At 44.6% G+C, this 20,668-nt stretch overlaps 1 protein-coding gene across 5 annotated transcripts in view; it reads right to left on the reverse strand.

The window, feature by feature from the left end:
* Positions 1–373: 373 nt before the first annotated feature.
* The window catches only part of FAM219A (family with sequence similarity 219 member A), a 92,492-nt gene continuing 72,197 nt past the window's right edge, over positions 374–20,668 (reverse strand). For 3 of the 5 annotated variants that reach the window (XM_021554668.2, XM_021554671.3, XM_085567020.1), the window contains exons 3-6: positions 15,005–15,107; positions 11,101–11,181; positions 10,707–10,761; positions 374–9,275 (exon numbers count right to left, since the gene is read on the reverse strand). In XM_021554668.2, the coding sequence (XP_021410343.1) occupies positions 9,117–9,275; positions 10,707–10,761; positions 11,101–11,181; positions 15,005–15,107 (398 nt within the window). In that variant the 3' untranslated portion in view covers positions 374–9,116. The remainder of the gene's footprint in view (positions 9,276–10,706; positions 10,762–11,100; positions 11,182–15,004; positions 15,108–20,668) is intronic. The other 2 variants (XM_021554670.3, XM_085567021.1) reach the window with 1 other exon arrangement.

Here is a 20,668-nt window from a genome sequence, read left to right on the forward strand (position 1 = left end):
AAAATCAGGGCTTGGCTCCTGTGCCAACAGCTTAGAGGGGCAGAACAGCTGCAAGGCTGGAGAAAAGGTTATGATGTCGTACAGATTCAGCAGTTCTTTCTAATTCTTGCAGACCAGATGCAGAAGCTGGGTCCAGCCTTGTGTGCCTTCATGCTGCCCTGGGAACTCATATTTCCCAAACGTTGGTGTCTAGTCCCGGAATATTTACCTCTGCCATTCACACAGGTCACAGCAGCCACTGTTTCTGGGACCAAGCAGGCCATGGTGTGCACACCTGGTTTCAGTATCTGCGCCTGCTGGGAGCTCAGAGGAGCTGATGCAGTCCATACCCCCTCACCCTGGTTTGCTCCAATGAAAAAAAAGGCTGCCAGGCTGGTTTTCATATGTATGCTTTTTAATATCATTAATTCTGTTACACTACACACAACCAGTAACAATGATAAATACTGCAATGGAAATGTTAAAAAAAAATATTATACATGTTTTTAATGTTTTTGAAAAAAACCCCCACATTTTAAAATAAATTAATGTATAAAACTGATGGTAGAAAAGAGAAAACCCAAAACAAACCATAACACAACTGATCTGTTTAAGGCAATACTCTACACAGACGGGAACAAAAGTACAACAGTGTGCTACATGATCTGAATGGGAAAAAAGGGAACAAAAGAAAACCCATACAAGATGTATACTTATGCTTCAAGAGTGAAAAAACTCCCAAAACCAGATAAAAAAACAATGGCCAAGTTAAGTGCAGCATTAATATACTCTGCATGTCAAATGATTAGCAGGTTCCTAACAAGGACTAAGGTCAAGCTACAACAAATTTATCTTCCTAATTAAAAGGTTATTCAGGTCAAACCCTACATTTAACTCTATTTGTGTTTGGCTGTTTCAGCTATATTTCACTATATGCAAGGACAGCCAGAAATTAATCTCCTGCTCTTGAGATTAACACGAAGGTCGGGAGGTCTCCCGTCCTGAAATGTATTTCCATTAAATAAATCCAAGAAGGTTCTTGCTTTTGGTGACCCTGAAATGCCTCCCATCACCCCTTCCCCTGGTGCATCAGGCACCACACAGGGGAATGGAGACCTGGAAGGCATTTGCTTAGGTTGATTTTTTTCCCCATGCTGAGGACACAAAATGGAAGTGCAGATTTGATTTGGACTTTTAGGAGTGTTGTTTTTTTGTCTACCAGAAGTGTCCATCTGGAGCCTGCTGAAAGTACTTTTACAGCATGGAAGAAACCCATCCTGTACACAGGCTCTGGCTACAGCCATGACATTTGCTATTAAGGTTGGCGCAGAGCTCCACACCTGCCTGGACAGCCAATGAACCCCCATTATTAATGCAGCCCAGAACTTGGCCACTGGAAGATGGACAATAATTGTAATGCCAAAAAAATCCTTCTCTCCCTCAAAAAAGAAAAGAAAAGGGACAGTAGCCACTTTCTGCCAACTTCCTTGGGTGGATCCCCATTAGCTGCCACCCATTCAAGATCGGCAGTGCCAGATCTCACCAGCATTGACCCAGTACATTCCCAGTAAGGTGCATGGCGGCAAGGTGCTGCTGGGGGCAAAGAAACTTCCTGGGACATGGTCAGAGCCTCCTGTAGTGCCCTGCTAGAGTGCATGGGAAGGAAGCCATGAAACACAAGGAAAGAAACCTAACTGGAATTACTAGACTTGTGAAGGCCAACCACTGTCCAGGTTGCCTTGGGTTCGGGTGGGAAAGGGGGATGCAGAACTGGGCTGAGAATCACTTTGGTGCAACTGCCTCTGATGCTCATCACTAGTGCATGGGGCAGGGGGAAGAAAGGCGACGGCTGCTTTGAGAAAAGGGAAGTGGAAGGAGGACGTGTGTGCAATATAAAAAGGCTTGCAATTCTAAGACTAACCACTGGACACGGATACTGAAGATTACTTGTGACAACTAGCTATCCTTCTACTGCAGTTGCTCCTTCTCCCATTTTCTGGTCTGATTCTTCTTCAGTTTGGGAAGCCATGGCTGTTTGACATGATGGCCAGTGCTGACCCTCAGTCAGCACTGAGGGTCACCCCAGTCCTTGCCCAGCTCATGGGGTGACTCTGCTACAGGTTGGACAATGAGGTCTGGAAATCATGTCAGGCACAGACTGGCTCTGCACGCCAGTCAGCACCTGCTTTCAGACCCTTCAGAAACCTATTTAATGCAGCTCATCTCCCTTATTAAACTGAAGGTTCAATAACCTCTGTGGAAGGAGTAAAAAGGGTTTAAAAAGTGCAAAAAGGGTAAGGGAAAAACCCAACTTTCTGAACTGTCTTCCCTGCAAAGACTTAATCTTCCACCAGAGTCTTTCTCCCTGCAGAACTACAGCCCCACCAGTATCTCAGAGCACCCTGCCCAAGTGCAGCAAAAGCAGAGGCAACAGGCTCCCTACTAAGGCCTCTGCTGCAGGACCCAGGCCCATACCAGGAGAATGTGGGTTGGCAGGTGTGGGACATGATCTGCAGACCTGGACCCACAGCACTGAGGCCAGGAGCGTGAAGGCATCCGGCTTGGTGGGCTGCATCTCACCAGGTTTTGCATGAACCTGGTGAATCCTCAGTCCCACAGCCTTCATGTGGGTGAAGAGAAATCCCAGCCTCCTGTCGGATTCTCACCCTGTCATATTCACTGACCTACAGCTGGCCTGACTTTTGCTTGGGGTTTGTCTTAGGCCAAAGGCAACAACAAGTTGAACACAGCTGCTACTGCTTCTCCATGCAAAGAAACTGAACAAACAAATCTGTGGACTGGGGGTGGATATGAAGGTCTGTCATGAAGAGTGCTTGCCCAAGTTTTTCAGCTCTTTCCATGTGTCTGTATTCTATCTCTCAACAGTGTCTCCTAAATCATGGAGGCTTGAGGAATGTGGGTACAAAATGGAGTTGCAGCTTATTTAGGTTGCAAAAGCAAAAAGGTAGCCTGGGAGAAGAGCAGTGCTTCCCATGGAGCTCACCTGGGACAGCTGCATGGGCAGCTAGGGGAGAAATGCTGCTCTGGGAGAGTAAATATCTTAGCAGCTATGGGACTTAGAATGGTCTTTCAGTGGCCTTTTCCTTGTGCTTACTGCTTTCCAGTAGGCACCAGGGAAAGCTGCAACCTGTGCTGCTGGTGTCTGTGCTGCTCTGTGACACAGTTTGCTGCATGCTTATGTGGGCCATGGGGCTGTGCTCTGTGTGATCTCAGCCCCAGCCTCTGTCTCCCCAGCAAGCTGTCAAAGGTGTGCTCAGATAGGCAGAGTTCAGCTGCTGTCATCCCAGGACTGCCAACAATGTCAAGTGGGGCAAAGGAAGGGATGTAGCTGTAATTTTTGGGAAGCAATACAGCAGCTCAGCTGCATAATGCAGGAAATTAAAATATGTACCACAACTCCTATGAGAAACCTCCACTGACCTCCTGCAGATAATCCCGGGCACAAAATCTCCCTTTATGCTAAATTCCTGGCCCTTCTGCTTCAGGTCTTGTGTGGTTCTGTAACAAAGGTGGGTTTGTCTGATGAGGTGTGGTTTGGAGCAATCCCTCTCACAGCTGAGCCTTTAAAGGAAGAGACAAGTGTGTCTAGAGGTGAAAAGCAGTTTAAAATGAAGACCTTTCTACGCCTTCCTAGCTAGCCCCATGGCACTGCTCCTCTATGCAGATGTTGCTTTTGAAATGCAGTCCAAGCTTGCTGAGCCAAGCAGCCTCCAGGTGCCAAAGCCTATGGCAGTCTATGTAAGAGTGGCAATACCCCAGGTGGGTTTGAAGTGAGAATGGAAAAGTAAAGGAGCAGCCCAGGCAGAAACACCAGTCTAAAGGTTAAGATGATCATACAGTTGCTAAAAGCAAGAGCATGAAACTGCCATGGGAATATCCCAAAAATAAGCCTTTCAATCCTCTGTTCCCCTTCATCATGTCTTGCCATCTCAAGCTGCACTCCTAAATTCCTTAATTCTGCTATCAGTGGATGGTGCTGTTTGGCCACAAAGTCATTGCACATGTTCTCTCTGGGAGCAAGCAAACTCAGAAAGCAGTTGTGCAAGAGTCAGCTGCCAAGAAACTGGATAACATACCCTTGACAAACATCTTTCTCCAAAGATGTTTAACCTCTGTACTAACCTCCGCCCTGCTGCATTCTGGCATGCATGAGGAACATCAGAAGACGGTAAACAGAAGGAAAGCAGAGTAGTACTCTGAAAATAGGAATTACATTTCTATAGCATGATATTTACATCCTGCTTGCAGAACTATCCTATCAATGGTGCCTTGCACACTTGACACTATCTACGCAGGATGGTGGCAGAACTTTGGGAAGGCAGGTTTCTCCCATGTGCTGCAGAAGGGAATGGACATCAAGAAGGGATGTGGCTTATCTGAGGTTAGAGCAAATACTAACAGCAGCAAGGACCCCAGATCTCATTTCTGTGCTCTAAAAGTCCAGCAGACCCACCAGGTCTGGATACACCCAGCTGTATCTGGCTGCAGTGTGAGCTCAGAGACAGGGTGTTTCTGGTGTGTGCATCTAAAAGCAAGCTTTTCTCCCTGCTGGCATCAGCATGGCACTGAGACAGATCAACTTGGACAACTGGGATCTGCCCTAGGCCAAGACAGCACTTGTCAATCTTTCTGGTTATTGCTTGTGTTCCTTTTCCTGTTTTCCATCTGTTGCCCAGCTGGGTCTTTCCTTTCTTCAAAAGCATCTTCATGTTTCTGTTGAGTCACACACAGGGTGCTGCATTTTTCAAGCCTCCTGCATCCTCTTGCGCAGCCTGCAGGCCAGACCAGGATCAAACTGTGCATGGAAAGGGAAGGATTCTGCTCAGGATTGCAGACCTGTGTGTCAGCCAGTGAACTGCTGAACACAGTGGGTGTCTCCTTTTGGGACAAGAGCTGGTGAAACAAGCCAGAAGGAGCTGAGTCCATCTTGTCTGTGGGGAAGCTGTCCTGAAGTCCCTCTCAAAGTCCATGCAGCAGGGATGGTCACCTGCTTTTGCAGTTGCAATGCATCTGCAGGCAGGACAGCCACGAGAGCACAGCAGATCCAGTGGCCAAGCACACATGTTAGGGACAGACATGCCACAATGTCAGATATCACCCAGTGGCTCTTCCAAGGGTTCACTTCAAGATGTGTCTGGTAAGATATCAAATGAGCCTTCAGAATGGGCATCAGCCTCCTTTCAGCCAAGGTTTATGTACAAACATAAGAAAAGCAGACATGGACACACTATCTATAGACCTTTCTCAAGACTAGGAGGATGTTCCTCCTCCCAAAGACATTTGAAAATATGGAGTTTGCAGACAAGAGAGACTGAACAGAATGCTGAAACCCTGCTGTTCAAATCCAGCTCAAATTCAAGGATACTAGCTGATATTTCATCAGATTAACATCTGATAAAAGGATTTGCTGAAACTCACATAATTTGGTGACTGACATTACATAAAATCCTAACAAAAGCCCAGTCTGGCTTTAGGAGGCATCAAATGCAAATTCCTTTGTGGAGGCACCAGCATCAATATCCTTACATCCTGTTTGCATGGTAATTTCGATAGACAGAAACGCAGCATTTCATATTCCATAGTGTTCCTCCCCTTGGTTTTCTGTACAATTTTGGATTGAAAATGTGGCCTGAGAGGGCCATCTTGTTTGGTATAAAGATTGGAGGAAGGAATGATTTTCTTTCTTGCATGACGTCTGCATTTAGGAGAGCACCCAGCAGCTCTGTAGATTTTGTAGAAGTGCTGTGACAGACAGTCAGTCTGTGCTCCTGCCTTCTGCCTTCTTCTGGCTATGGTGGCAGAGACTGGTCTAAGGAGAGCAGTGCCAGGATAGCCATCTATCTCCACACCTTCCCGGGAAATCACCACAGCATAACTTCCAACAAGGGTTGCTTGAGCAGAGAGGCTGGATCAGATGACCCCACTGTGGCCCCTTTCAGTCTTACCTATTCTGTGACTCTGAGGGCATACATAGAAAACCTGCTGGCTAAAGCATAGGTCTGAACATGAGACCAAACAGGGGGAACCAGCCTCATTTGTGTTTGATACATATCCATGTGCAGTCCTCAACATTCCATAATAAGCCAACAAACACGCTGCATGGTCATAATCTGCTGAAGAGGCTGCAGTTCAGAAGGGTTAGTGTTCAGTTTTCTATGACAGCTACATGTGCATTCCCTTAAGCCACGCAGCCTTTCTGATAATGACTCTACACAGGTAACTACTTTTCCCCACTCTTTCTACATTATTCTCCTAATAAAATATATGAACACAAAGCATAGAGAGGAGAAGCCAAAAAATTGCCATTTTATGGTCCTGTATTGTCATGCCAAACCAACTGCAACCAACTCCTTCTGTGCACAGGTAAAAATGCTTGAGTTGTGCTTCGGTTTGTATTTGGAGGAAACATTAGGTGGAACATCTGAATTCATCTCCCTCCCTCCCTAAAGGGGTGTGCTGGAAGCAGATGCACATCACAAAATGCAAAGGGCTGAAGGCAGTTGCAGGGCTGGGGGATGTCTCAGGGCACATGGCAAGCAAAAGCCAGCAACAGGGGGAATAAAAGGACTTGATAATGGTGCCATGGGACAGTGGGTGTCACAGAATCCTTCAGATTGGAAAAGACCTTTAAAATCATAGAATCCAACTGTTAATCCACACTGCCAAGTCCACTAGATGGAAATCTGTCCCTCAGAGGAGAGGTATTAGCCCTGAGAGGTAACAGTGACGGCAAGCCTCATTCTATCCTAGACTGAACAGGATAGTGCTTGGTTATTGCTGGACTCAGTGATCTTAAGGGTGTTTTTGAACCTAGATGATGGCATGATTCTATGATGGCAGCACAATGGAGACCTGTGGCATATGCAGCCCTCAGTGGCTGGCCCAGGTAAAGAGATGGCTTGTTGCTCTAGCAGGCACTCCAAAATGCTCTGAGCTCCTGAGCAAGGGCTGTGGGAAAGGCTGAACGTGTGCAGCCTGGCTGGAAGGCACAGAGACTGACCCAGGAGGATAAATGTGATGAAGACATTCCATGATACCAGTGCTGCACTGCAAAGTCCCTCTCCAGAAGAGTGAAGATTTAGAGAGCGCTGGTCATGTCCTATAGGATTTGGTTTTACCATGATATTTCTATTAGGTTTTGACTACACTCCCCATTAAAAAAGACTCCTTAAAGAATGTTATTCCCTTTTATCTATCTCTGTACTCTCTACTTCCCCCACCTCCAGACAACCTTGTACCTGAGTTGTATTTTGGAAATATTCCCTCTCAGGATACCAAGTGGTGAGAAAAGGAGATGAATTCACTTAAGGAACACTATCCCTACAGGAGTTGGCAAGTCAACCATCACTTCTGCATGAACAGGCAGGGACACTCAGTAAACAGCACCATTCAAGTCCTCCTTCTATGGCCTGGAACTAGGGTGGCAGCATGTTGTTTTAGGCAGAGGGGACAAGCACAGCTTTAAAAGTTGTCAATACCATCAAGTAAATAAGTCCAGGAATCTTGTGTGCCTGTTCTTTCACTCAAACTGTGGCTGGTATCAAGCTTTGCACTGCACAGATTAAATCTCCAGGATGTTAAAAAAAATCTCCTGCTAATTAAGACTCCTTAAAGCTTCAGCTCACTTCATATAGATTTTAGATGGGGCATCTGTCTGTTGTGATACAGCTCAAGGTCTACTTTGTGACACAGGAATTCTGATGGGAAGCTCAGAACTGGCCTTATTTTTTCCTTTCCCAGGCTACAAAGCAGGTGATATCCCAAGGCAGGTTGTTCTTCCCCTTGAAAGGCCAGGAGAACACAAGAATCTGTGGCAAAAGATTTCAACACCAAGAAAAATTCCAGCCCATCCATTGTATATGCTGCAGTCAGTAAGAGAACATGTTTCCTAATTCCAGAAGTGACTCTGCATTCAAAACAATCTGCTGGTGAACTGGGAGCTCAGGCCAGCAACCTAATCCAACAGATTTCCTAATTTTTCCAGCACCAACTGCTCCTGACCTGGGACCATGTCTGGCTCACAACTGGGCAGATAGGGGGTGAACAGTAGTTTCCTCTTATGGGCATCTTTCATCTGAAGCCGAAAATTCCTCTCAAGTCTGACCCCACCACACTGATGACTTCAGCATTAATGAGTTTCTCCCACAGGCACCCAGAGACACAGTGTCAAGGGAATATTAAGAGTCAAGCACTGTCAAAATGTGCTGTCTTCAACTAGCTTTTCCAGCACTGTTCTTCAGGCTGTACATCTCTAGTCCTGACTCAAGGAGGATTCACTTCTTCTCAGCTGAACAAAGTTGGAGATTTTTGGAAAGAGTTAAGTTGCACATGGATTAAATACAAGCTGAAGTCAGAATACGTGACTGAACTAAAGTCACAAGTATGGTTGGTATTCCTGGGAAATGAGCAAATTCTTGAAGGGCATGAGTGGATTGCAGACCTCATCTGATGTGTTTGGTGGTAATTTAATGTGGTGATAAGGGTAGATTGCGTTGGCTATGTGACACAACAGCTCTAGCTAGTACTGACTCACAGTGAGATGTCAGGTACTTGTCCCTTTTGCAAGTGAATGAATTGTATTATGCTAGTCCTGGCTAGCTTTGCCATAAAAAAGGATGCCCTGGTTCGTCCCCCTTCCTGTACCCCAGTTATATCATTTTGGTTATGCAAATGGAACAGGTTTAGTGAATGAATTAAGAACTGACTTCCTCCCATTGGTAAAACACTTTGATACCTCCAACTTGCCCTAATCTTGCAGATGGATTGGTTTCAGTGGGCAGGATTACCTGAAGTCCCACCTGACCTTTCCCATTCTGGAAAAAGACACTTTACAAAATATCCCCAGTGCCTAAACAAATCAAGGAGGTATCTCTGGACCCCTCTGCATTCGCTCTCTAGACCAGTCAGCTCTGCCAGGCACTGCCTGGCACACTGAGCAACTTCTCTTTTGTTTTACCATAGTTTAAAATAAGTTATCAACCAATCATAAAATGAATTTTTTGGTTTCTCCTGGCTCCATGAACACAAAGAGGTGCACGTCCTACCATAGGAGGAAGCAATGGCTGTTAAGTTTTACAGTTATAGTGGAAAGCACTGATCACAGCCTGCCGGCCTCACTACTGGATGTGACAGGCGGTGGAGGAGGTGGCTTGGCAACACATGCAGGTAGGGTTGACCGATTTAGGGGGGATTAGGTCGAGGTCCTCGTCATCCGGGATCTCATCTAACCGGTACCCATCCTTTAGCAGCTGGATGTTCAAGTCTTGGTTGATCTGCTGCAGACAAAGAGAGGAACAGTCAAACACTTGGGTGTCACCCTGATTCTTAAGACTTCTTAAAGCTTTCTGAGTTTACATTCCTTTGGAGAACTTTTCCACACAATTTCTGTAAACAACGTATTGTTTACATTCTTTTATGGGGGTGGAAAGCACTTGATGTACTGGTGGTTTGTCCAATGTTTTTGGAGAGGTGGACCGTTCACTCTCCAATCCAATGTCACCCTTGGGAAGGTATAAAAGACAGAGTCAGATAATAAACGTCCCTTTTTTACCTTGCAAGCAGCAGGTGGTCCGCGTAGTGCTTTCACGTGTCCCACAGCGACACTTGGGACTTCTTACTTCTGGTGGTCATAAGATGTAGGAGGTCCCTCATTTGGGAATGTATTTCCCCATCATTAACAACTGCCCTACAGTCCTAGTTTTTGACCTCAGGTAAGGGGAGGGTACTAGCTTCTCCAGAATTGGAATATCTAGAGTGAGATACACTATTTTGTTCTGGAATAATTTTTCCCTGAGGACAAGCCCTCAGCTAAAGTAATGCAATAACATTATTTACTGGCAGATGGGCAGTCCCCCCTCTCAGTCTGGGGCACACTACAGCAGTTAAAAGATGGTAAAGTTTGGCTCTGTGATCTCAGATTCAAGTGCTGTCTAACTGGATCTATATAAACAACACTTATAGCACAGAAACAGCTTGGATCATCTGATACGGTCACTGCTCTTGGCTGTTTTCCAGGGTTTCAGGGTATTTTATCCAAGGAAGAGATACAAGGAGCAAGAGTTCTGAACATTTTGTGGGCAGAATGGCTGCTCAGCACCCTGAATGCAAAATCCTGCAGAAGCAGCAGCCAGAAGCTGAGCAATAAATTAATGAGAGAGTGTGGGAATATACTCAGAAACAATGCAGAGGGACTAATAAGCCTGAGCTTCCTGCCTTTTCTCTTTGAAAGGGCAAGAGCTCATATCTGCAAGTCCTCCCTGGAATTTCTGCTTGCTCCAAGTAAACACACACTGGGTGACCCTGACCACTCCAATAACTGGAGATCACAGCACACCCTCAGATTCTTTATTTGTGCCCTTGGCATACATACAGTTGCTGAGCCGCCATGGCAGACAAGATCATGCTTTTGTACCTCATGGGTCACTGCAGGACTAGGCAGAATGCAGGAAAGTACCAAAGGTAGCTGTGAAAACTACTGATGGGCAAATCTCTGTGCCATGGCAGTGAGAATATGGACCCACTGGATCACCAGGGTATAAAGTAACATGGCACAGTTTCTGCTACGGCCCCTTCCAGACTCATGGAATATATACCACTACTAAATTTGTTGTGTAGCCATTTCTGCCCGTGCAAGGCCTCTACAAGCCATTTCTGGCTCTCTGTTATTTGCATTTATAGCAAGGATGGCAAGAGAGAGTATAACTCACCTCAGCTGATGAGTATCCCGAGGAGGAATATCTGGACATATCAAAGTCATCATCACTGCAGGGAAGTACAAGATACAGCAAAGAAGGAATTGGTTAGATGAGACCTCTATTCCCCACTTAGTCCTATCTTTCTTATGCCATGAAACTCTACTTGAGGCACAGAGAAGTTACATCAAGGGAGCCTGTAGAGCAGCTTTCATCTGTGACCCTCAGATCTATCCATCACAGTGCTCTTTTCTGACAGCTCTTCTCACTTGCTCACAGAGAACATAGGTCATATGTCACCATGGCATAGGCCAGAGGGAATAGTGGTAGGAAGAGTGTGAGTGTTGCCCTCTGGCATAAAAACTCACTTAATCTGTCATGTATATCACCTTTTCAAACTTTTGCATACCTGTCTGTATCCAGGGCTACCAGGGGCTTTTCATCTGGACTCTGGTCTAGTGATGAGTAGCCCTTGTTGGGAACGACGAGCCTGTAATAATTAAATGTTGTCCATTAACCACACAGTAAAGCTCAGAACCACACACTGCCTAGGGTAAAGACATATGATAGTTGGCTTCCCCATTTCACTTCTTTGCAAGCCCCCATTTATTGGTGAAGATGTTTAAATGGGTGCAATTCAGAGGGAGCAAGCTGTGTCTCTAGGTAGCCTACAGTAGTATCACAGGGATTAACACTGGGTATGCCTTGGGAACATATCTCTTCCTGGAAGAAAAAAACCACTGGGACACTCTGTACTTCATTCTGGTAAACCTGTTTGGCCAGCACTGCCTGTCATATCAGATTACTCATGTTTGTGTTGTCTGTTTTTTTTCTGGCAAGGGTACCTGATACCAGCAGTAAGTACACAGGAGAAGGAGTTGAGGGGAAGTCAGAGACCAGAGTGATCTCAGTGTTCTGCTGTTGGACATCAGGGATATTATGTAGTGCCTCTTTCTAAATCTCTATCCAGGTCCCTGGCAACAAAACACTTCTGAGGTCTCAGTACTAAATTTAGTAATATTAGAAATCTAAGTTGGTGTACCCAGCATAAGAAACCAGTCAGACCAGCACTTTTTTAATTCCATTTTTTTTGTGATGACTTTAAGTTAATCAGAAATGTTACAAAGGCTGAGGATGACTCTGCACTTTGAACTGCTTAGGCGAATTTGTGAAATGGAGTGCAGGCTTCAGAACTTCTAGGATAAGGAAAATGTGTTAATACAATGGTATCTTGTTCACAATGGAATTCTTTCATCAAAAAAAAATGCAAAAATAATTTGGTTCACAATTAAAATAAGATTAACTAAACCCAGCAAATGGAGTAAGATTTTTTATTCAGCAGGTAAGAAGCAAAAGAGTGACAAAAATCTTATCTTTCAATAAGTCATGTTTTCTCCCAAGTGGTCTTTAACAACATACCATGATGCACAATGATGCTTCACTAAGAGTTTAAGAAATATAAATCTAAATATGATAATCCATCTCATCCATGCTCCAACTACTCTCTAACTACCTGAAATGTTTTTCTGCTTCTGTGCAGATAATTGCAGCAAACCATTAACAATTTTAGAAATAAGAAGTCCTGGCAGACACTGTCAGTGGCCAGGCTCAAGGAGAGTAAGATACATCGAATCCTGTAACAAAGCAGATACATTGGTTCACAATTTAGTTATATTTTCTTACTGTGTTCACTGAAACATAAATTAAATACATTAATCTAAAACCTGACATAGAATTTCCAAACTGCTGCACCAGGGGACTGGAGAAAATAGGATCAACTTGCAAAATTCAGTAGCCCTTCTCATGGAAGTGGGGCAGTCCTTGCAGCCAAGAAGCAAAGATGTCTGCAAATGAAGCTGAGATTTGGCATCACAAGTTTGCCCATACATATATCAGAAGTGCTGACTCCCATTTTCACTCTTCCAGCTTTCCAGTCCCTGCTCCATATATACTCACTGACAGTTGTTTTTAAATCATCAGTGAACAAATCACTCTCAGGTGATTTAGGAGAACACTGTGATGATATTTACTTGATGAAAAAAAAATCACTACATCTTCTTCTTGAGAAATGTCTTTTTTCTTAATAATAAAAAACTTTAATTTAACTGCAACAGACAAAAACTTGTTATAGTGTCACTGCCCTGATTTAAATTTTTCCCTCACATCCTGATTGTCCTCATCTTCACTTCCTACTGTCCTTAGAATAAAGTTGGGTAGCAGTGGTAGCTTTCGTCTACAGCTGCCATGGTATAAGTTTCTTGGTCTTTGTGTTTTTGCTCATTTGAAACAACACAAGTTGGACCAAAAGGTCCAAGTTTAGGTTACCCTGAGTGGACTGTAGCACTCAGATGTGTTCAAGTGTTGTGGATGGTGTCATGGGCTCTGTCTGTGCTCAGTGAAAGAGCATCATCCCTACTCATTCACATTTAATTTGCTTTTAGGGAGACTGAGAGTGTTATGGATCAAATTACTTTAACCTGTAAGGCTAGCTGCACCCTTGCCCCAGAAGAGGACTGAATAGTGGAGACAACCTTGTACTAGAGGCTGGATGTCAGAAATCCACAGGGATAATACAGAATAAAGAAGTTTTGGGGAAGAAGAAGAAGGTGGAGTAGAGAGTAGGAGAGGCAAAGCACACAGGAAAACATATTTAATGAGAAGAGCAGAATGGTCAAAAAGGGGAAAATGCTTTTAGCTTAATTCTCCCGCAGAGACCCGAGGAAGCCAACAGTTCAGATTAAATAATAATCTGGAAATTTTGCAGTATATACTTCTGGAATATATCCCATTATACTGCAACTGTTACCATGTGAAAACCTGGTTGAACAAACTTGTGGCATTTCTGCCTTGCTGGTGTTGCCGTGTCTGTGGCAAGTCAGACTGAAGCATTCAGAGGTGCTCAGATGTCCTGAAGTGAAATAAAACTGAGCTGGCTGTTTGAAATCTTTTGTCAATAGATGTCACTGCTCTGTTCTTTCCATCAGCAGCTTGGAAATAACAATCTCTCCATGGAAAATTCACTCATGTTACAGGTAGATACTTGCATTTATCCCAGCTTCTCTTCCTCTAATTTCTTCCTCCACCAATTTCAGTGTTTCTAAACCTCTCAAGCAGCAAATCTGCTACCATTCCTCTCAGGATGGTAGCTTGCACCCTATTGCCAAAAGAAAACAAGATTTCCAGAATGTACTTGGAAGATAAGGAGGACCAGTGGTCATGGAAAACACAGCTGAGCACAGTTCCTGAATTTCTTGCTGCCATGAAGAGTCTGGCTCTTTTATATGGCCTCAACACCTGAACACAGAGAGGAAGCAATGCAGCATGTTCCCCCTGTATTTCAGGGGATTAAAATTAAAACTTGACAAGGTCCTGTCAGGATTTATGACTAATATTTTGGGTCTGGAGAATCAGTGTGAACAAGAAATCTCATCTTGCAGATGCATTGCATATCAGAGAGGCTCTGATCTGCAGCTCCTATTCAACTTAATATATGGTAATCCAGGCAACTTTCCCATTCATCAGTAACCACCCAGCATTCCGCAGATTCATCCATCATTTTAAGTGAGGTCCTCCACTAAAACCTGCCACCTTTCTAGCAGCATGCAAAGCATGCAATCCTGTGGGCTCATGGGGTTTTCTCCCTTCTGAACACAGGTAAGTAATACATTGGTGTACTGAAGTCTGCATGGATAAAAAAGAAAAAATATCCAGCACAGAATTTCTTTATTTACAACAAGTTGCAGTACTGCCTAATACTCTCTTAGAGAGCTCTTCCAAAATATCTCCAGCCAAGTGTGACCATGCTGTTCCAAGGGTAGAAAAAGTGTATAGAAAGTCACACAGAGACGGATTATTTACAAACCTTCATTAAATCTGTCAGTAGCAGAACAGGTCACTATCAAAAAGGAGCAGTGGAACTTACACTGACAAAAGCAACCAAGGCAGAACTAAGCTCTAAACCAGTCTATGTTTCATGAAGCAACACAGCTCTTCTCCCATTGGCAGGATTAAGTGTTACTCAGAACCTGCAGGATGGCTCTATCAACCACCTGATTTTAACCTGGCTGGGTTGCCTCTGCCTTCTACAGGCTGCACTACCACTGGTACTGGGCTCAACTGTCCATGCATCTTCCCAGGGCTGGGATGCAACACAACACAAAGTATTTGAGCCCCCCAGCTCCAAGAAGGGCCATCATTGCTCTTGCAGTGTGGCTGACAGAAGGCAAATGCAATGAACACTGTCCCTGATCACCCCAGGACCATTAGGGATTGCAGCTCAGAGCATGACTGCAAATATTTCTCCAGTCCTTTACCTTGTTCGTGCCATCACGTTGTTCTTCTTCGGCTGCTGATTAACTGGGCTTCCCATGTTGCCATTCTTCAGGGACCCCTTCCGAGCCAGCTCCCTCTGCTTCTCTGCATAGGACATAGGAATGGGAAAAACAAAATTAGAGCAGCAGCCTAGCTGGCTGCCATAAGAAGAAACCCAGATCTGATAGTGGCAAAAGGCACAGCGGAATTAACAGCAAAGGACATGATCTTGACACCTCTTATGAAGGGATGGTGCAAAGGCCAGATGAGTTATGTTCCACTTTGTCCAAGGTCGTCAGGGACTAAAACTAATCTACCTTCACTCACAGTAGCTTGTTGACAGCAACACACTAAAACTGGGTCTCAAAGCCTGTAACGTCTTGGAGCTTCTGGATGAAACCCAGCTGAGGCAGACAATGGGCACAGACCTTGTGCTTGTCTTGCAGCTGGTTGCTGCATGGACTCCAATACTATGCTGTACTAATATGGCTCTGCCTCTAGCAGGGATGGGAACCAAGGGATGTATATAAATTAATATCAAATTTTCTGATTCAAAGTCCTTCCTTGTTTCTTGTGGAAGATCAGTTGTGTTGAGTTACCAGTAAGTCACACAAGTTGAGCTAAATGCCCCAACCTCATTGTGCAATGGCAGGTAAGGCTTGTATAGAAAAGCTGAGCATGGAGACAGTAAGGCAGGAATGAGACCAGTTTAAAAAAAAAATCTCCAGAGTGTGAGAAAATGCTGGAAACTACTTTTGTGGCATGCCTGAACAGGAGGTGTACCAGACTTCTTACTGAGGAACCTGAATAGTGAATTTGTTTTGCTTCGTCCTTTCCTGCAATGTGTGAATTCTGTTGTTGGGTTGTGGTTTTTTTCCTTTTGCAGAGTTTATTTCTGCTTGGAGAGAAGAGCAGCTTTTCTCACTTGTGGAAAAGGAGCATGCTTCTATGTGTGCCAAGTTCAAGGTGAGCCAACACTTTCCCTTCCTCACAAGTCAGAGCAGGGGTACACATATTCAAGGCTCCCTTTCTTGAGGGAGACATAAGCAGCAGAAATGCCTAGAGATTGTGATGATGAGGAACATGGAGACAAGAGTACATACATTTGCAAACCATACCCAGCCTGCTCCTGCTGACAGCAGAGGTGAATAAATGCATATGGAACTTGTCGGGAAAACGATTGGATTAATAACTCACTCTGGCTTGAGAAGCTTGAGAGACTGATTCAAGACTGAAATCAAAACTCAGTATGGAACTTGGAAATACAGTGGTTACCTCTGTTCTCTAGAATAAAAGGCTGGTAGTTTGCAGGGCACGTGAATTTTGCTGTTCAGAGAGAGATAAAGTGAAACTATGGAGGCAAATATTTGCAACACTAAATACAACCTAATTTCCACTCATCTCCACAAGAAGCTCCAGCGCTGACCACAAATATACAGCACTAAGACAAGCTGCCAATGCTTTACAGTGTTGATGAAATTGTTACAGGGGGCTGAATATAGTGTGAGTGCAGGTGTGATGGCTCATGGGCAATCATCAGCAGGGCTGAAACAGATAGGGGACCCTTAACCACAGCCAGGTTCCTTCTGGCTTTTCACTAATTTTCCAGACAGAAGCTTCCTTCCTTCAGAAGCAGCATAGAGCAGGGAAGATTGGAAGGGTATGAAACAGTTTGTGTGTGCCTTTGACACTACAAAACACATTCAAGTAGGAGTCTGAAGATCCTGTCTGATCATTAGCAGGATCACTGTGTTTGGGTGATGGGTTGCACAAGTAGGTTCTGTGAGAAGCTTCCTGTGTCTAACAGAGCCAATGCTAGCAGGCTCCAAGACAGACCTGCTGCTGGTCATGGCTGGGCCCATTAGCAATGGTGGTAGAGAGAGTGGGACAACACAATTAGGAAAGGGAGAACAGCCAGACAGAGGAGTGAGGGTGTGTCAGAAACAGCCCTGCAGACACCCAGATCAGTACTGAAGCAGGAAGAGGAGCTCCTCCAGGTACCAAAACAGAGTCCCCTGCAGCCCACAGTGAGGTACCCTCACAGCCCATGGAGGTCCGTAAGGGAGCAGAGATCCATCTGCAGTCTATGGAGGATGCCACAACACAGCAGGTGAGTGCCTGAAAGAGGTTGTGACCCTGTTGAAAGCCCATGTTGTTGTTTTGTTTTCACTCCTCTGTCCAGCTGAATAATAGTGAACCTTTGATTGGCTCTTGCTGTCCAGCCAGGGTCACCCCACCACAGACAATCTACTTGTCTCCATGCTTGAGTGAAGCAAAGCAGCAGTTTTCTGTTTCAGTGGAGATCTTGGAGAATACAGACAGCTGTGCTGTCAGTCTGACTCATGGGAGAATTTGGCTGCACTGGTTCCACTTCAGCTAATCCTGGATGTTGTGCCAGAAGAAGAACATATGTAGCACGTGAGTGCGTGTGTGTGCATGTGAGGAGGGGGTCCAGGATCCTTTTAACACTCATATACTGCATGGGGAACAGCCTTTCATCTTGATTTGCCAACCACATCACATCTTGCCCCTCCTTTATTTCACCTTGTCACCTTCATCTTTGAGACACTCTGTCCCTTATTACATAAAAATAATTTTAGGGAAGATGCATCTGCTTAAAGAATAAACCATTGCTTTCCTGCTAGCCCCACACTAGCCTGTGCTGCCTGCTGACTCCACCTGAGCCATTGAGCATCTGCTCCAAGTGCTGCTTCAAAGTAAGCTCTGCTGGTGACAAGACTACAGCCAAGCAGACTATGGAGCGTTCAGTAAGGCAGGGGTAACACCCAAGTGTAAAGTTGCAAAGGAAATGCATGCTGCAGGCACAATCAGTACAAGTGGCCCAGCCTTGTGTCCTGCCTGGCAGTGGTCTCCTATTATAGTTGCCTGCAAAATTAATAAGAAGCTGCCTCAGCATGCCAAACACTCAGCAAACTGTCCCTGTCCCAGTATTCACTCACCTGCCTGATCCAGGATTTGTTTGAGGGTGGAGGGATGGATAACTGCATGCTGACAAGTGGCACACATCCACACACGGATCCTCTTTAAAGAGAGTCAAGAGGGGGATGAAATCTCTCCTTATCATGGGAACACCTACAGCCCTAATGAATGATTTCAAGCATTGCTTGAGATGATTTAGTGCTATCTAACATGGTTACCTGTTCAACTGGGAGGGTGTGTCTAGCTGCTTTATGATGAGAGAAAATAGTAAAGGAGCATGGGAAGCAGAATGGACTCAATGTGAGTGTGTCTAAACTAAAAATCAGACTTGAATGAATTCTTAAAATTATTTCTCTGGTTTCAGCATTTAAGCAAAATAATATCCAGTTTTAATAACAACTCCCAAGGTTTTTTTAATTAAAAAATGCTGAACAGTTTGTTTGGAGCATGTTGCTATGTAGGGGTGGCCTTGGTTTTGCCTGTTATCTTCCTCAAAACAGAAATGCCAAAAGTAGTCATATGCTTGAGTTGCCTGCGTAGCTGTTCCTTTTGGGTCATGAGGCAAAGCAGAAAATGCAGGAATCTGGTGAACATCACACTGTACTATGCTGAAGAGATATTTGAAGAATCAGATACCCCAAATCTGCATTTCCATTTGTCCCAAGATAGTGGGTGAGTCTGGCAATGATCACACAGTGGTGGGTGGAGAGTGGTTTAGGATGCCATTGTCACACTGTCACTGTGCTTGACTACCTGCAGCCCCCTCAGCTGAGGCAGCCTGACTGGCACAAATACTGTTTTATGGCAGATGAGGCTGATTTGCCTCCTTTGCACTGTGGGGTGGAAAAAGCAGATGCTGACTGCTTCAGTCTCTTTGCTGAGAGCAGCTGCCTGGACCTCAGTAACTCCCCTGCTTGTGAACCTGCCTGACCAGGAGAAGATGTAGCTTCCTGCTGTGAGAACAATGGAGTGTGGACCCATGGGATTTGCTGAAGTGGAAAGACAAATTAATCTACTGTGACAGAACTGTATTTTTTCATTTTCAAGGTTGATGAGATTTTGGGATGTATTTCTCTCTCTGTCCCTCACAATCAGCTAAATTTTTTCTGAGGCTGAGAATTCTGATTCCCTGATGAATTCTAATTTCTCAAGTAAGCTGAGAATTTAAATTACATGCTAAATTAAATTAATATGTCTGCTCAAATTCTGCTGAATGATGAACAGATTCATGAGCAAATGAAAGGAGAAAGAATGAAATGCTGTCTACAGCTTCTTCAAGCCCAAGTCTTGATTTCACTTCACTTGCATTGCTAAGCTGGGGGACATAAGCATGAATCTAGGTAACACTGAAATCTCTACTTTTCACCTCTGACAGACAGTATTTGTCAGTGAGGACTTTGTCACTGCTTGGAGAGGATTTCTGGGTATGTATATAAATTTATGCTTTGCCTACAGGCTGCATAGACGGGAAGGTGTAAGAAAGTTGTTAGGTGTTAGGATCATGATGATTCCAGTGCTTCCTGGAGTGTAAGTGTGACAATGTGGCTGGCATTAGTGCAGCTGATGGCTGTACCTACCTGCACTGAAAAAAAAAAAGAAAAAGAAAAGTGGTTTTTACTGAACAGGTGTAGCAGAAACACAAAGGACCTATCTGTGGCCAGTCCCCTGCTGTGAACCCAGGGAATACAGTTTTGAGCCGATACAGGCCAGGTATCAGCACTGATTATTCAGGACAGGCCATGTGAATAAGGATATTGTTTCACTGGTTTCAGAAAAGACTGTTCAGATAGCAAGGGTCAGAGAGCAATGTTTCCCAACTGCCAACCTGGGTATTCTTAGCTGAAGCATGTTATTTTTCTGACCCAGACAAACGTGGGGAAAATAGTTTCTAACTCCAGCTGTGTGAACTGGCTAGAAAGAACTGGTGTATGACTCTGTCTTCCAAGGTTCCTCTTGGACCAGGTTTTAAAGATCAAATAGCAGCATTTCTATATGTTCTGTGAATCTGGCTGCTGCTCTGTGCCTTTGGCACGGCTGAGAACTGGCACAAACACTACTGGGCTGGGAGTGATTTTAAGCTCCCTTCAGCTCCCAGAAGTCTGATCTAGAACTGGTAAATGACCTACAGACTACAAAGTTAATATTTGTATCTACTATTCAAGGATGCAGGGGGGATCTACTAAGCAAAAGCCAGTACATTGCAAGCACAGCAGTACAGGGCAATTCTGAGGTGATGCTCAGCTAGAATGCTGCCTGTGCAAGTTACTGAGAGGTTTCTGAGGGCCTGGATGATGTTATTTTGTGCTTCCCTTCAGAAAACACACACCAAAACCATCACACTATTCCTTAGCACTGAGGAGAATGTGTAAAGGAGTGCTCCAGTCCCTGCCAAAGCTATAATCTATTTAAACCACTCATCTCCAAAAGTGGCTTTATGTTCCAGCAGCATGTCCTCATCCCCAAGCCAGGCAATCCCAGCCCCACATCTCATGTTTCTGACCCTCATGTAATTATGGGAAGGAATGGCTTCTCTGCTTCTCCCCACTATTTGGCTTAGCCCCAGAAGAGAGCAGGTAATTTCCTGAAATGAAAACCTCAAGGCTATACACTTCAGTAAAAAAAAAAAAAACAAAAAAAACCCAACAAACCAAATCAACACTGTTTGAACACACAGAGCATTTTACCTCTTCATGGCTTAATACAATAGTGAATCATCTTTGTAAAAT

Source organism: Lonchura striata, chromosome Z (assembly GCF_050655825.1).
Source record: "Lonchura striata isolate lonStrDom1 chromosome Z, ASM5065582v1, whole genome shotgun sequence".
Taxonomy (NCBI): Eukaryota; Metazoa; Chordata; class Aves; order Passeriformes; family Estrildidae; genus Lonchura; species Lonchura striata.